The sequence below is a fragment of the Phasianus colchicus genome, chromosome 9 (genome assembly GCF_987193195.1).
Source record: "Phasianus colchicus chromosome 9, bPhaCol1.hap1.1, whole genome shotgun sequence".
Lineage (NCBI taxonomy): Eukaryota > Metazoa > Chordata > Aves > Galliformes > Phasianidae > Phasianus > Phasianus colchicus.
The window spans coordinates 31,054,593-31,071,441 of NC_143444.1; the positions used below are offsets into that span (position 1 = coordinate 31,054,593).

The following is a 16,849-nucleotide window of genomic DNA, read 5'->3' on the forward strand; positions in this document are numbered from 1 at the left end:
TATTCATAGCCATAATCACGGTAGAAGGGATGGGAAGATTTAGAAATTGTGTGTACAGTATGAGGATGTTACTTCCTGCCTGTTAATGAGCTGAGCAAATGGCTTTGTACAGCACTCCCATCCCTTTCAACCTTTTCTTCTGCAAATCAGATAAGCTAGTACTTGATTACTGGGGAGAAGCATGACCAAGGCAAGAAATACTTGTAATTTTAAGGCAAATGTTAGGTCAGACAGCGTATCCTGATAGCTGACTGTGTAGCAGTGCAGGGTGAACTTTCACAGTAATATTGCACAACGTTGCTCTCTCATACGTTGTCTGTAGAGCAACTGTTGGAAACTGAACTTAAAGTGTGAAAGAAATTTCCGAATCAATAGAAGTCATTACAGCCAGCAGTCACAGGCAGTGTAAACTCGTATATTAATTTGTCTGCAGTAAAGCCTGAACCTCCTTTGAATGTGCATCTAGAAATGACTGAGAGAGGTCAAGTGAAGATCTGCTGGTCTGAGCCTGTACTGATGCCGTACCCGCTCCAGTATGAAGTGAACATCTCTGGAAATTCAGGTCAAAATGACTGGCAGGTGAGTCAGCCCTGCTCTCTCTCTTCCTTTCTTTTTCCTGAATCGTTGTTCAATAATAATAGCTTCTGATAATCCAACCAACAGGTGGTTCAAGTTGCTTTAAATACCTCATTAGACATAGACAGTATGCTGCTTGATTCTTCCTCCTTTGCTCAAGTGCGGTGCAAGAATCATTATGGTCCGGGGTTCTGGAGTGAATGGAGCACACTATATAATCTGAATGTGGGAGGTAGGTCATGTGCAGTTACCTGGAGCAGTAAGTAGACTTCTGGGATACAGTAAATTTTCCAGTTTTTGTTTTGTGGAATCAGTGTGTGTGAGAACATTATCCAGGGAGGTGCAGTGCACTGTGCGTGAGTTGGACCAAGAATTCCCGTGTAAGCTCTTTAACCTCCTGCTTCTCCTGCTCGTAGCTTTACCTGAGATTGTGCTCTTTCCTTTGTAGAAGATTAGCATTAAATGATAAATGCATGGAGACTGCATGGTGACCTCCCTGACACCCCCATGTCTGGCCCTATTGCTTTCAGACCTAGGAGAAGCTGGGTCTTTCACTTACGCTGCTATGTGTTGTTTTCACTGTCCTGGTGTTTTCTGTCAGTTCATTACTACTTGCCTAGGGACAGTAAAGGTTGTTTTTATTAGAGATTGTAAGGATAAGTTATGGAAGGAAACAGTCAAGGATCTGTTCCTGCTCCTCTGTCCTATAGCAGTTCATAATAACAAGCCTGGAGGAAGCAGATGATGTAGAGATACAACTGGATAATAGTAATTTTCTGTTGATCTGTGGTTTTTGTTGTTGTTCTGATTCTGATCTCAGTGGCTTTCTTTCTTTTCTTGTAGCTGAGGTGCTGTACTTCCCTACTAAGATACTGACCAGTGTTGGTTCTAATGCTTCATTTCATTGCATCTATAAAAACAAAACCAAGAGCGTAGCGTCCAAGAAGATTGTTTGGTGGCTGAATTTAGCAGAAGAAATCCCAGAAAGTCAGTATACGCTTGTGAACGATCGCGTAAGCAAAGTTACTCTTTTCAACTTGAAAGCAACAAAACCTAGAGGAAGTTTCTTCTATAACGCATTGTACTGTTGCCATCAAAATAGGGAATGTCATCATAGATACGCTGAATTATATGTAGTAGGTAAGAGTCCAGATGATTTTAAATTACAGTTTTGGTGCATTTTAATAGTAAGGTCAATTTTCTTAAACTCCATTTAGCTTTTGTCGAATAGCTACCACTTGTAATGCATGTTTTTGTGTAAACAATTATATCTTATTAATAACTTTTAATGTGTTTTTAATTAGATGTGAATATCAATATCAAATGTGAAACTGATGGGTACTTAACTAAAATGACTTGCAGATGGTCTGCAAACCCAAACGCGTTGCTCTTGGGGAGCTCCTTGCAGTTAAGATACCACAGGTGTGTATAGCTTTTAATTCATGTGTTGTTTGGAAAGCATTACTCAGAAAATACTGTTACAGCAAAGAACCAGGAATAGATGATAGAATGTGTAAATACAAAATGTGCTCACTTCCTGTAAGCCAGACTTCTCCTCAGTTAGAACTCCAGAGGTATTAAATATGTGTGCAAATGAGGACTATGGGTATCTGAGTAAGTGATATGGATTTTATTTTTTATTGACCTGCTCTCCTGCATTTGTGAACCTTGTAGGTGCAGTTCAGAATTCAGTTCTATAAATACAGTTTAGAACACAGATATTTATTAACTCAGTTATGACATTGACCTACATCTAACTGAACTAATTACTGAACCCAGCTTTTGGGGTTTTCTCAAGTTATTCTGTCTTTCTGCTTGCATTGTATGAGTGAATGCAAGTTCACCTGGCTCTTAACATGGATATATTTGCTTCTATCAGTTATATAGGATCTTCTAGTTGCTTATTTCTACAGACAGTAAAGAAGTGAAAAAGTAGTAGCCAAAAAAAAAAAAACAAAACACCCCCTAACAAAGGCACTCATTGACAGAGCACTGGAGCAAGAGCCCACATTGGCTCTAAAATCTCTGTCCTTGGAAAGAGGCCTTGGGATCTCAGCTGGGCAGGATGCTGGGCAGCCTCATCAGACTGGAGCTCTGTGTCTCTTTTTCTACATACAGTATATAAATATACAAGGGCAAAAAAATATATATAAGATTGTTGGTTCAGAAAGGAGCTGTTGCTTTATGAAGGTAATGTTGTTGGTTGGCTGGAGCAACCCTTTCATTTCATTGTTCTGCAGGAATAGATATATAAAGGTTTTACAAAAACAAACCTCGAGTGCCTGATCCTTTGGAAAGCTGAACTGTCCTTCCTAGTGAAGGTGGATTTAATTTCTGAACAACTTGTTGTACCAAAATGAGTATTTCTCAGGGTTTTGTGGAATAAAGCAGTAGCTGGAATGCTTGAGTGAGATTGCAGGTGGGGACTTCTAGGGCAGGACTGGTGACTAAATGACACCTGAGGTAGTTTTTGTTTTGGCTGTCTTCAGAAGTCTGAATGTAATTAGTGTTGTGCTGGGCAGGGAGCCTGAAGTAAACACAGTGCTGCTCATACCATGGTTTTATTCCTGCTTTTACACTGTTCAGGTTTAGCTATTTTTTTCTAATGCTACATAATAATTTGTACTTTTAGTGTTCTGCTTCACTGAGCACTGTACAGTAATATAACTGTAATGCTAGCTGAATGCTACCACTGAATGGGATATTTATTCAGTATTCTTGGGCTGAGGTTTGTTTCATGTTTTTTTTTTAATTGAAGTGTGTGTGTGTGTGCTTTGTTAATACTACAGACTGAAAGAGCAAGAATTTCAAAAAGAAGTGCCATAGGGAATGGATGGGAGGTTTTCCAGGAGCACACAGCTATTTTTCATCTTGATGTGATTCCATTTGAGAGATGAAATCCCATGCTGTACAGTGATGTGGTGTGATAGCTTTACATGTTGGTGTTTTGTTTTCATTGGCTCCTGATTACGTCTTCCTCTACAGTCAGTGCTGCCAACTGTAACAGCACAGAACTGATCATCCTGGAAAAACAGAATGCTAAGCTAAACCTAAGCAGCAGACAACTGTTAATCAGTATTAGCTGTGTTGACAGGAAGAGGAAGGATTCAGCTAAGGCTAACTTTTGTGGTCCAGCTGAATAATGAATGCCCTATCTGGCCACTCTTACTGCAAGTCTGAGCTGTGCAGACACTTAGGAGGAATTTGGAGCCTGTCCTTCCCATCTCCCATAAGACATTACTGCTATTTTGTCCAGAGCCTTGGTCTCTTCTGTTGCCAGCTGTGATATTGACTGCCTGTGGGATTTTGATAGCACCCTCCAGAATTAATACTCGTATGGGATTTCAGTCTCCTGGAGGCTTCACTGTGCATATCTGATTGGGCTCCTCTGCTGTGGACATCAGTTGGTGTTTGGCAAGTCATATTCCTGGCTGCCTTGCCTCTAAATACCTCCAAAGTAACATGATTTATAAGTGTTTGGAGATGCCTGCTCTTTTTGTACCTCTTTCTTCCTGCTGTTAGTCTGTTATCAAAAGATTTTGCAATGGGATGAGCTTTCTATGTCCTACTTTTCCTCCAGACTAAGAGCCAAAGTTTTAAGGAACACTGCTGTGTTATTTCTCCACTCAGTGCAGAGTAAAGTTCAAGGTCTGTCCAAATAATCATTTTAAAAGTCACACAATTCCAGTGATAACACTTGTTTTAATTACATCCTATATGACTGATGCCATGAGCAGCTTATTGTTGCAGCGCATTAACTGAACGTTTTTCCTCTTTTAAGGAGCAAAATTTATTGTTCTAACTTTCCAAGTACTCCTCCAGAATCAGAGGTGAAAGAATGCCATTTCCAGAGGAATCATTCTTACGAGTGCACATTTCAGCCTGTTTTTCTTTTATCTGGGTATACCATGTGGATTGAGTTTAAGCACTCGCTGGGAACACTTGAATCCTCACCAACTTGTGTTGTTCCAGCAGATGTGGGTAAGTCTAGATTTCTGCGCGTCTTTCTTCACTTGTGACCTTGGATTTCAGGCCTTATATGGTATAGGTGAAGTACGTTGTAGCATTTTAAATAAATTATATTGTGGAAAGAACATTAACACTTAAGAACTTCAGTGTTGTCTTCTAAAAAAAACATTGGATTGAATGTTATTTCCATAGATTTTGCTTGGCACGGGAGTAGATCATGACTGTAGCTAGTACCTATAAAATGACACACTTAGTTTTGTATGTTTATCCTTTTGAGTGTTTTGCAAAGACATCCAGAAGAAGAAGAAAAAAATAGTTTGGTAAAAGGCAGTCTGACTTTTTTTTTTAAGATTCTTGATTAGTTGCTTGTTTCTGGTACCTCCTCTGAGGGAGGTGCTGAGAGAGTTGGGATTGCTCAACCCAGAGGAGGGGAGGCTTTGAGGGGTGCCAGTCCATAATAACCTGAAGGGACATGCAGGCAGAACAGAGCCAGGCTTTAGGCATTGATGCCAGTGCAGGCCCAGAGGTACTGGGCACGGACTGGAGCCCAGGAGCTTCCTGTGCCCACAAGGCAGCACTCTGTACTGGGCAGTGCTGGAGTGCTGGCACAAGGACCAGAGAATGGGGGAACTCCTTGGGAATTTCCAAATCCATGTGGCTGTGGTTGGGCACAGCTCTGGGGGCCCAGCTGGGGAATGACTTGGGTTGGATGGACCCAGAGGTACCCCCAGCCTCAGCCATACTGTGCTTCTCTGAAGGTTGTGCTTAGATGCAGTGTAGCATGATAGCACGCTCCTGTTTAAAAGCATAGGAGCTGTTTATGTTCTTGCATGCTTTTGCAAAGTTTGTTTTGTGACACACAGAGAACTGAAATTTGTGTAAAAGATAGAGGCAGAAACAGTGCTTGAGTGTTTTCAAACACTGCAAAATGTGCAAAGCAAGTCTTATTATTGGGTCCATGACTCAGAGCATTCATTGGACTCTGTATTGCTTTGGACACAAATGAGAACATATGCAGAGGGAACACATTGCAGCTTTGGCTTTGTGTGACTTCTGCAAAAAGATTTTCTACATCCCTCTACAGAGAGGAAGTCTCACTTTTCCACCCAGATTTAGTATTTGCAATAGCTGGTTCCTTCTGTACTCCAGATAGACCACATGAAATAAATAGCTACATGAAATAAAGCAGAACAGAGTACATATTTTATGGGAGTGGAGAGGTACAGGCACATAAAGAACAAACCAAACTATGCCTTGCATTTCAGATTTTAATTAGAGTGAGCAAAACAAATCCTATTTGTTCTAACCTCACCCAGAATTTAAAACATACTTGAAGTTTTTGTTATTTATTTGCTTTTCTCTCTCGCCTGCTCGCTGGTCATAACAAATTTATTCTAACTTACTTTGTTAACTAACTGGGGCTTTCTGACACAGCGGTTTAAATTCAAATGAAACCTACTGAAACTTTGCCATGAGTTTAAAAAAAATGATTATGTCATAAGAAACTTTGATTTTGATATTATCAACTTAAGATTTTTGATGATTTTAATTTGGGTCAAAGATGGACTTCAGTTTCCCCTTTCTCAGCCAGAAGCACTCTCTCTGCAGTGGACAGCAGGCTGGCCTGTGCTGTAGAGTTGGTGATTTGGTGTCTGGAGTCTGGTGTTCTCCCAGCTTGGAGTAGCAGAGGCTGCAGTGTTACCTGCTGCCCTTGGGACAGAGGAAGGCATGCAGTGATGACTTGATTTAATGAGAAATATCAGTAGTGATGTTACAGTTGTCTTTTTTTCCTTTGCATTTTCTAGTGAAGCCACTTCCTCCCTCCAACATTAAAGCAGAGATCACCAAAAATGATGGGCTGCTGAATGTGAGCTGGGCAAACCCTGTGTTTACAAACAATGACCTCAAGTTTCAGATCCGGTATGCAGTGAACAAGGAAGAACTCACATGGGAGGTACTGTCTTTTTCAATCCAGAGCAAAGCATGAATTGTTGCAGTGCTGTCATGTAGCCTGTCAGCTAGCAGGTATTGATGGAGTTGGTTGCAGTGAATCACAGTTCTGAGTATTTGCATTATCTGGCAAGGGAATGTTACTGGGTAGGCATCTCCCTTGTTGGATTTATTTTCAAGAGTTTTGATTGTCACACATGCTGAAACAACCCTTTGTTCTTACTTTCAGTATTTTGACTTCTGTTACAGCTGTATGACGTTCTAAGTGCATCAACAAGATCAGCTGTGATAGAAGTGCAACTTTGTGTTGAATATATTGTTCAGATCCGCTGCAGAGCCCTGGATGGTTTGGGCTACTGGAGCAACTGGAGCAGATCAGCCTATGCAGCTGTCAAAGATATCCAAGGTAGATGTGCCTGCAGGGTGTGCTCTGGTGGTTTGTCCAGTTTCAGGCTGAGATGTGACGCTGTCCTTTCAAAATTGTAATGTTGCAGCTCCCTTACATGGCCCTGAGTTTTGGAGAACTATTACTGAAGATCCAGCAATGGGGCAGACAAACGTTATGCTCCTGTGGCAGGTGAGAGTGCTTACGTTTTGATCCTTCATTTTGAAAGAGATTTGATCCAAAAGCACTGCTATTATTACCCAACGAGGAGTGTGGTGAGCACGTGCTTCCCTGTGCAGGCAGTGCTGTGTTGTGTGTTCATGTCAGCCTGCGCGCTCGGTGTTAATTATATAGATGGTGTGAAACAGATTTAACATGCAATTTGTTCTAATACTTGGGAGTAAAAAAAAAAAAGGTAACATGGAATCAAATACTGTAAGGGAATGAGATGCAGTTTTTGACTGCCAAGTTTTGCTGAAATCTCAGAGCAGAATGTGCCACTGACTCCCAGACAGCTGCCTGTGCAAACACCGCTGCAACTGCATACAGACTTGGCAAGGCTACCTTCAAAGGTTAAAGCAGGATAGAGGAAAAGAGTACAGCAACGACTGGCCACTCCTGCTTGTCCTTGCAGTGATGTTAGGTGTGAAAATAATCATCTGTCCTGTTTTTTTGGTTGGTTTTCTTTTTTTTTTTTTTAATTTCCAATCCTGAAAAAATACCAACATAAAGCAGCAAATTTTTTTAGGAATCTGAAACTTTGTGTTTCCTTGTGCCCTCTTTCAGTGGAGAGATAGCAAGTAGGGGTATCAGAATCATATCATAGAATCATAGAATGGCCTGGGTTGAAAAGGACCACAGTGATCATTTAGTTCCAACCCCCTGCTATTGCAGGGTTGCCAACCAGCAGACCAGCCTGCCCAGAGCCACATCCACCTGGCCTTGAATGCCTGCAGGGATGGGGCAGAGAGGAAGTCAGGTCTGTGAGTGGACTGTGGTGTCTTTTCTTAAGGAAACAGCATATAGAGTATTTTTTTTGGGCCATGCTTTCTTAAAACTGGGATGCTGACAGTTCTACCCAAATGTTTTCTTTTGAAATCAAAGTCTGGGAAATTGATTAACGTTAATGTTTGCCACAGCCACTGATGAAGAATCACTCACTGTGCAGTGTGAGCCAGTACGTTATAAAGCATCAGACATCAGAAAACACCTCGTGGTCAGAATATGTCGACAAAGGCACCACCTGCTCGTTTCCATGGACTGAACACACACACACCATTACAATCTTAGCTGTGAATTCAATTGGAGCTTCTTCAGTTAATTTTAACTTAACTTTATCACGACAAATGAGCACAGGTAAGAACATCTGTTAGTTACCGTTTTGAGATGTGAAATATGTTAGGAAACCGTGTGATGCTTTTAGGCAAAGCTTTCTTTGTAATGAAATTCCCTTTGTTGGGGGGAAAAAAAAAAGCAGTTGGTTCAGTCATGTATGGAAACAGATTCTGTATCTCACCAGTAAAGCTATTTGAAAATGAGATTTCCATCACCTGGAAATCTTACCTGGGATGTCTCCCCTCCAGTAACAGGACATAAAGTAATTAACCAAATAAAAATGAAATCATGCTGTGGAACTGATCTTTCGTCTGCTTTGTCTTGGGAATGCCCAGCATTCTTGCAGGGGAATGTTTTATTGTTTCCAGAATGAGATGTGATCTTGTTTCCCTGGCTGGAAAGAGGTGTAGCCCTCTTTCCCGAGCTGCATTCTCAGAGGTTGAGCCACGCTGTGCTTCATTAATAAAATAAAGACTACTGGAATTTTAAATCTTAAATTGTGTAACATTCATGTGCTAATGTGTTCTGTGGGAAACATTTCTGCAGTTTATTCACAGAACTTTTCCACAGTACTGCCATTTTAGAAGCATTTTTATGGGTCAAATTCTTTCTGATACTGCACGTAAGGGTGGAGACTCATAGTTGGTAGCAGATGAAGTGGGAAGCGTTTGTCTGCCTGGATTATGGTCTGGCTGTGTTATGTAGGGGGATTAGATAGGATTTAGCTTGTAGGCTCGCACTGTATGTTTTCGTAGCTAAAGTCCATTTGTTGATTATTTCTTAGTTAAGGAGTAATGATTAAGGAGTAATGACAACACAGACATTTGTTTGGTGAGAAGCTTGGTCTGTTTAGTGCTCAGGACTTGTTGGTGTAGACCAAGATTCACTGGCTTAGAGAAATACATTTGCTTATGTGAACTATGGATCAGGCTGTACTGTGTAATGATAAAACTAAAATGAAGCTCTTAAACTGTAGTGGTCATTTGTGTGCATGTATGCTGCAGCATCAGCTCCTGCTAAGCCAGCTCTCACCTCTGTTGGAGCCCTTGTCTCTCACAGCTGTTCTGTCCTTGCTTTGGCAGTGAATGCAGTGCAGTCTCTCATTGCTTACCCAGTGAACAGCACGTGTGTGATTTTGACTTGGACGCTTTCACCTCAAATATATGTGATAACATCTTTAATTATTGAGTGGAGAAACCTTAACAAAGAAGAGGAGATGAAATGGGTGCGAGTTCCTCCAAATACTAGTAAATACTATATTTATGGTGAGTGTGTGCTTGAAAATGTAATGCATTATGTTAATTGATATGGAATAGAAGAATGTAGCATCCCTGAGCTCTCACGTTCCTCTCTTCCCATCTCTCCATTTCTGGTTTTATGGTAAAGAGCAAGACAGCAATTCTTGATTATTGTGAGAGGACTGACTGTTGCTTTCTTGATTGAAGTTGATGAAGAATGAAGCTGAGATGTGTGTTCATTTTATGGCAACACAATAAAATTAGCTCTGGAATATTGACCGTACCCAGCTAGTTACCTAAGTTAATGAATTAATTAATTCCATCTGTGTTATTTGCTTTAATCTTAGAAATATTTACAGTAGTTGCATAAAAGTGTTAATTCCATGGAAAAAAATCTGCTAGATTATGCAGTAAGTATTAATAATCTTTTGATATTAAAGTGCATACCTATAAAAGGCAGTTTTTCTCATTCCTGTCTGTGGCCTGGCTCCGATGCGAACCTCTCTGGAGGCCCTTGTTTCATAGCAGGGTGATAGCTTACATTCAGAAGGCTGACTTCTTCCTTCCAGATCACTTCATTCTGATTGAGAAGTACCGGTTCACCCTGTACCCCGTGTTTGCTGCAGGAGTTGGCAAATCCAGAGCCACGGACCAGTTCACCAAAGGTGAATGCAGCATCTCTCTTCTGTGTGGTTCATGAAGCAGGAGCTTGGTAGTAAAAAGTGGAAGTCTGTGTCTTAACCAGAAAAAAAATGAAGTGATTTTAATACATCTAAAAACAGTGCTTTGGATTTCAGTTCCTTTAAAGTGGAAGCTCTTTGTAGAGTGAATTTAGTGAGGCAACTGAACTTCCATACACCTAACTGGGTAGCAGAGATCCTAGGTTCTTAATCTTCCAGTTACAGACTGTTCCCTTATTCATATGCTCTAATTTCCAACAGCAAGGGATTCCCACTGGCACAGAGGAATCACCTCAGTATTTGGAATAATTCCCTCCTTTTATCTGTTTGTTTTCAAGGTAAACATTGGTTGATGTGTGATAAAACTGTTACTAAATTTCTTTTGCTTAGGCTTGTCACGGAATTAACTAGATCAGTTTATGCCCGTGACAGGGGGCAGTAGGCCCCTGCCCTCCCCACCCCCCGCCTGGGCCCACAAAATGGGAAGGTAGGGGGAAAAGGAAAAAAAACAGCGGCAACAATCTATGGAGGTAAACTTATTTTACTAACTATGATATCGGAATGCAAAATAATACAATATAATACAATCTAATTGAAATTGAGACTAATAAATCAAATAAGATATGAGAGAGAGTTCCCGAGACCGAGTCAAACCTGAAAAAGCTTGGAACGGCTAGGAAAGCACCTCCAGCACCCACTGCCAGGCAGTAAGAGACCGCCCCCCCCGGAAGGGTCAGATCCCGTGACTTCCGTAATGTATAGGGATAGGTACGTAGAATTAGAGCATTAATACTTCCAGTACATGATGTTTTGATGTGGAATATTGAAAATCAAATAAGCAAAAACCAAAACCATGACATTCCACCCCTTATTCTACATCACTACATCACGCTTAATATATATATATATATATATATACACATATACATGGAATTACTGTCTGCACTCCCCCAGCATCAAATTTCCTTGTGGTACACATTGAACATCCCCATTTTCCTGCATTACCCACCAAGTGGATCCAGGTCCCTGGGCAAAAACAGTACCGCGGAGAGGTTTGCCCTTTCCAGAAGCTGGAAGAACCCAAACTGTTTTTCCCAACATGCTCTTTACGTGTACAACAGGGACCTTATCTCCCTCTACGGTATGTAGAGAGCTGGATTGGGTAGGACCATCACGATTGATAGATCCTCTGGTATTGACTAACCAGGTGGCTTCTGCCAAATGCTTCTCCCAGTGCTTAAATGTTCCGCCACCCATTGCTTTCAGCATTGTTTTTAACAACCCATTGTATCGTTCGATTTTACCAGAGGCTGGTGCATGGTAGGGAATATGGTAAATCCACTCAATGCCATGATCTTTGGCCCAAGTATTTACAAGAGAATTTTTGAAATGCGTCCCATTATCTGACTCAATTCTTTCTGGGGTGCCATGTCGCCAAAGGACTTGTTTCTCAAGACCTAATATGGTATTTCGGGCGGTAGCATGGGGTACTGCATATGTTTCAAGCCACCCAGTGGTTGCCTCTACCATGGTAAGCACATAACACTTACCACTGTGGGATCGTGGCAAGGTGATATAATCAACCTGCCATGCCTCCCCATATTTATACTTTTGCCATCGCCCTTCCTCCCAGAGTGGTTTCATCTTCTTGGCTTGTTTGATTATAGCACATGTTTCACAGTCATTAATAACCTGTGCAATAGCATCCACAGTTAAGTCCACCCCTCGGTCTCTAGCCCACTTATATGTTGCATCTCTCCCCTGATGGCCCGAGGTCTCATGAGCCCACCGAGCTAGAAATAATTCACCCTTGTTCTGCCAGTCCAGGTCTATCTGAGCCACCTCAATTTTGGCAGCTCGGTCCACCTGGTGGTTATTTTGCTGTTCTTCAGTAGCCCGTCTCTTGGGCACATGAGCATCTACATGGCGAACCTTCACGACCATATTCTTTATTCGGGCAGCAATATCTTTCCACAGTTCAGCAGTCCAAATAGGTTTACCCCTTCTTTGCCAGTTATTTTGCTCCCACTGCTGTAACCACCCCCACAAAGCATTTGCCACCATCCATGAGTCAGTGTAAAGATAAAGCATTGGCCACCTCTCCCGTTCAGCCACATCCAAGGCCAGTTGGACAGCCTTTACCTCTGCAAATTGGCTTGATTCTCCTTTCCCTTCAGTGGCCTCTGCAACTTGTCGTGTGGGGCTCCACACAGCAGATTTCCATCTGCGATGCTTTCCCACAATACGACATGATCCATCAGTGAACAGGGCATACTTTCTTTCATTTTCTGGTAATTCGTTGTATGGTGGGGCCTCTTTAGCTCGTGATACTTCTTCTGCTGGTGTTCCAAACTTTTTACCTTCAGGCCAGTCCATGATGACCTCTAGGATTCCTGGACGGCTGAGGTTCCCCATCCGCGCTCGTTGCGTAATCAACGCAATCCACTTACTCCAAGTGGCATCAGTTGCGTGATGGGTGGGGGGAACCTTTCCTTTAAACATCCAGTTCAGCACTGGTAGTCGAGGTGCCAGAAGGAGCTGTGTTTCAGTACCGATCACTTCAGAAGCAGCCCGAACCCCCTCATATGCGGCTAAGATCTCCTTTTCAGTTGGAGTGTAGCCCTCTTCTGACCCCTTGTAGGCCCGACTCCAGAATCCCAGGGGTCGGCCTCGGGTCTCTCCTGAGGCTCTTTGCCACAAGCTCCAAGTGGGGCCTTTCTCTCCAGCAGCAGTGTAGAGGATGTTCTTTATATCCTGCCCTGTCCGTACTGGCCCTAAGGCCACGGCACGGGCTATCTCCTGTTTAATCTGTTCAAAAGCCTGCTGCTGCTCAGGGCCCCATGTAAACTCATTCTTCATTCGCGTCACATGATAAAGGGGGCTTACAATGAAGCTATAGTTTGGAACATGCATTCTCCAAAAGCCCACTACACCCAAAAAAGATTGTGTCTCTTTCTTACTAGTGGGTGGAGACATAGCGGTGATTTTGTTGATCACATCTGTCGGGATGTGACGACGGCCATCTTGCCACTTTATACCTAGGAACTGAATCTCCTGAGCAGGTCCTTTCACTTTGCTCCGCTTAACAGCAAAACCAGCACGCAGAAGAATCTGGATTATTCGCTCTCCTTTTGTGAAGACTTCTTCTGCTGTATCGCCCCACACAACGATATCATCAATGTACTGCAAGTGCTCAGGGGCACTGCCCTGTTCTAATGCAGTTTGGATCAACCCGTGGCAAATGGTTGGGCTGTGTTTCCACCCCTGGGGCAAACGGTTCCAAGTATACTGAACACCCCTCCAGGTGAAAGCGAATTGTGGCCTACATTCTTTGGCCAAAGGAATGGAGAAAAAGGCATTAGCAATGTCAATGGTGGCGTACCATTTGGCTGCTTTTGATTCCAGTTCATACTGGAGTTCTAACATGTCCGGCACAGCAGCACTCAGTGGGGGTGTGACCTCATTCAGGCCACGATAGTCCACCGTCAGCCTCCATTCTCCACTGGCTTTACGCACTGGCCATATGGGGCTGTTAAAAGGCGAGTGAGTTTTGCTGATCACTCCCTGGCTCTCTAGTTGACGAATCAACTTATGAATGGGGAGCAAGGAATCCCTGTTGGTGCGGTACTGCCGTCTGTGCACCGTTTTTGTAGCAATTGGTACCTGTTGCTCTTTTACTTGTAGCAACCCCACAACAGACGGATCTTCTGACAGGCCAGGCAAAACAGACAGCTGCTTAATGTTGTTTGTGTCTACAGCAGCTATTCCAAAGGCCCATCGATACCCCTTAGGATCCTTGAAATGCCCCCTTCTGAGGTAATCAATACCAAGTATACATGGAGCCCCTGGACCAGTCACAATAGGGTGCTTTTGCCAGTTCCTACCAGTGAGGCTTATCTCGGCCTCCAACACAGTCAATTCTTGAGAGCCCCCAGTCACTCCAGAAATATGGATTGATTCTGTCCCTTCATAAGTCGAGGGCATCAGAGTGCACTGTGCACCGGTATCCACCAATGCCTTATATTTCAGTGGTTCTGATGTGCCAGGCCATCGGATCCACACAGTCCAATAAACTCTATTATCCCTTTCCCCCCCCTGACTGAGGGCAGGGCCCCTCTATTCATTACCTGTGGTAACCGGAGCAACTGCACTGGCGGTTGATCTGCCTTGTAATTCTCTCACCCGTGCTCGTAGTACATGAGTAGCTTGGTCATGCCACTTCCTCATGTCTTCTCCATGGTCACGTAAGTAACGCCACAAGGCAAGTCGCGATGTAGGATTCCTTCCTGGAGCTGGAGAGCGTTTGCCTCTAACAGCTGAGATTTTTGATTTTGCACCTGAGAAGGAGGGTTCATCATCTTTAGTTAGTTGGATCCACATTTGTTCCATCATTTCCTTCATCTCCTTCAGTAGACTCTTTTGACTATTCTGATCTTCATCAAGCGTTTCTGATACTTCTACAGGTTTGTCACGATTCATCAGTGAAGACACTTGCTCTTGGACTTTATTCAGTTGCTCCGTCATTTGTGAGATGGCGGCGATGGCGGCGCGAGTTGGGGGTAGCTGTTGTTCATAGCTTTGGAGCATAAGAATCAATTCATAAACTAAGGGGCTTCTCTGTTGGTCCTGGTATCTGTCAGATGCTGCCAATAGTGCAGAGGCATATCTGGCTGGTGCTGTTGATGTGAGTTGCTGCCACATTTCACGCGTTGTTCTCACTCTCTCAGGGTCATGGCCTTGTGGGTCGTTAAAAACACAGTTCGGGTCATACAACATTTCCACCACGGCTATTTCCCTCAAATACTGGATACCCTGTTCAACTGTATCCCATCTTTTCGTCACAGGCTTCAAGCCGCTTTTGAACGGGTACCTTTCCTTCACAGCTGTTAATACTCGTTCCCAGAGGGAGGCAGCCCCATCCAGACATCGACTAATTCCTCTGTCAATAGCTGGATCTCTGGCAATGGCTCCTAGTTGGCGAGCTTCGTTACCATCTAGAGACAAGCTACTGGCCCCGTCGTCCCAACAGCGAACTAACCAGGAAACGATAGTTTCATTTGGGCGCCGTATAAATTCCTTTCTTGAGCCTTGGATTTCAGTCATCTTCAGAGGCCGACGAGTAGTAATAGAAACTTCCTCTTCATCACTCTCTTCTGCATGTCTCTTAGTTTTTCCTTTTGCCTTTCTTGATGTTGGTGGTTTCGAGGAGGGCCCCTCACCTGGATCTTCCTCCACCTCCTCCTCCTCCTCTTCTTCTTTTTTCCGTTCTAGACGCGAGGACACTCGTTTCCATTTCTTGCCCTCCACAGGGGCAACTGATATTGTTACTGGTGTCTCCTGTAATTGATCAGATTTGACTTCCCCTTTGGCTTGAATCTCAGCTCGGAAACTCTCTCTCTCCAAAACAGTATTATATATGGCACGGTAAGCACAAGCCAAACCCCAAATAAGTTGTACCTCCTTAGATTTACCTAAGCCGCACTGCCCCTGTTCCAAATACTGGCTAAGTTTCTGGGGATCCCACAGGTGCTCAAGAGTGAAATCCCATGACATTGCGGGTCCCCATGCTTCTAAGATTTTTCCTAAACCTCTCCATATTCCCTGCCAGTCAGCATTCTCTAGTTCTGGAGGAGACTCCTTCTGCTTACTATTCCTGTATAGGACTACATTCAGGGAGAGTGATATTACGACCACAAGCATGAGAGTTAAGTCAGCATTGGAAAAACGTCTGATAAACCAAAAGGAAAACCTGGAAACTGGTTCGAACATCGTGTGGTTTGTAAAATTAGCTATTCCATCTGGGATGTAGTTGCTTGTGAAATTAGCCATTCCATCCGGGATGCAAATGTCAAAATTCATATTAAACATTGCATATAGGTACCAAGATAGGTACCATACAGGCGTCTCCATCAGTGCCTTTATGTAGTTATATACGTACACCATTCCACAACAAGTAAAGATGACATTGATAATTGGCCAGTAGGTCACGAGAAACGCCATAGTTTTTAATCCCCTACTCAGCGCTCCCACGAAAAAGAATGGGTTCATCGCTGGTTTCTGCTCAAAAAGGGTTAATGAATTGAAACTAACAAGAGGGGGGGGGAAGGAAAAAAAAAGGCACTACTCAGACTAAGCAGTGCTCAAAGTTTACAAATATCCCAGAATACTGGCAGTACGCCTGGTCTTTCAAGGTCAAGTTTTCCAGCACAAAAACCTGAACTACTGATAATGCTCCCTAACGAAGCTCTCTAAGAGCAGAGAGTGAGATTCGTTCTAAGAGCCAAAAAGCAAAAACCAAAAAAACAAAAGGCAGCTATGCCCGCATTCTCCACCAAAATCTGTCACGGAATTAACTAGATCAGTTTATGCCCGTGACAGGGGGCAGTAGGCCCCTGCCCTCCCCACCCCCCGCCTGGGCCCACAAAATGGGAAGGTAGGGGGAAAAGGAAAAAAAACAGCGGCAACAATCTATGGAGGTAAACTTATTTTACTAACTATGATATCGGAATGCAAAATAATACAATATAATACAATCTAATTGAAATTGAGACTAATAAATCAAATAAGATATGAGAGAGAGTTCCCGAGACCGAGTCAAACCTGAAAAAGCTTGGAACGGCTAGGAAAGCACCTCCAGCACCCACTGCCAGGCAGTAAGAGACCGCCCCCCCCGGAAGGGTCAGATCCCGTGACTTCCGTAATGTATAGGGATAGGT

The 16,849-nt window shown here is 43.1% G+C and overlaps 1 protein-coding gene across 8 annotated transcripts in view; it reads left to right on the forward strand.

Annotated features, from left to right (window-relative positions):
• The window catches only part of LEPR (leptin receptor), a 44,342-nt gene that overhangs the window by 17,625 nt on the left and 9,868 nt on the right, over positions 1-16,849 (forward strand). For 7 of the 8 annotated variants that reach the window (XR_016469395.1, XM_090146824.1, XM_031603919.2 and 4 more), the window contains 11 exons: positions 434-579; positions 664-808; positions 1,420-1,716; positions 1,881-1,998; positions 4,358-4,557; positions 6,351-6,499; positions 6,745-6,901; positions 6,990-7,072; positions 8,020-8,236; positions 9,298-9,480; positions 10,023-10,118. Coding sequence is in view for 7 of the 8 variants with exons in the window: in XM_090146824.1 (XP_090002950.1) it covers positions 434-579; positions 664-808; positions 1,420-1,716; positions 1,881-1,998; positions 4,358-4,557; positions 6,351-6,499; positions 6,745-6,901; positions 6,990-7,072; positions 8,020-8,236; positions 9,298-9,480; positions 10,023-10,118 (1,791 nt within the window). In the remaining variant the exon portion in view is untranslated. The remainder of the gene's footprint in view (positions 1-433; positions 580-663; positions 809-1,419; positions 1,717-1,880; positions 1,999-4,357; positions 4,558-6,350; positions 6,500-6,744; positions 6,902-6,989; positions 7,073-8,019; positions 8,237-9,297; positions 9,481-10,022; positions 10,119-16,849) is intronic. The other variant, XM_090146822.1, reaches the window with a different exon arrangement.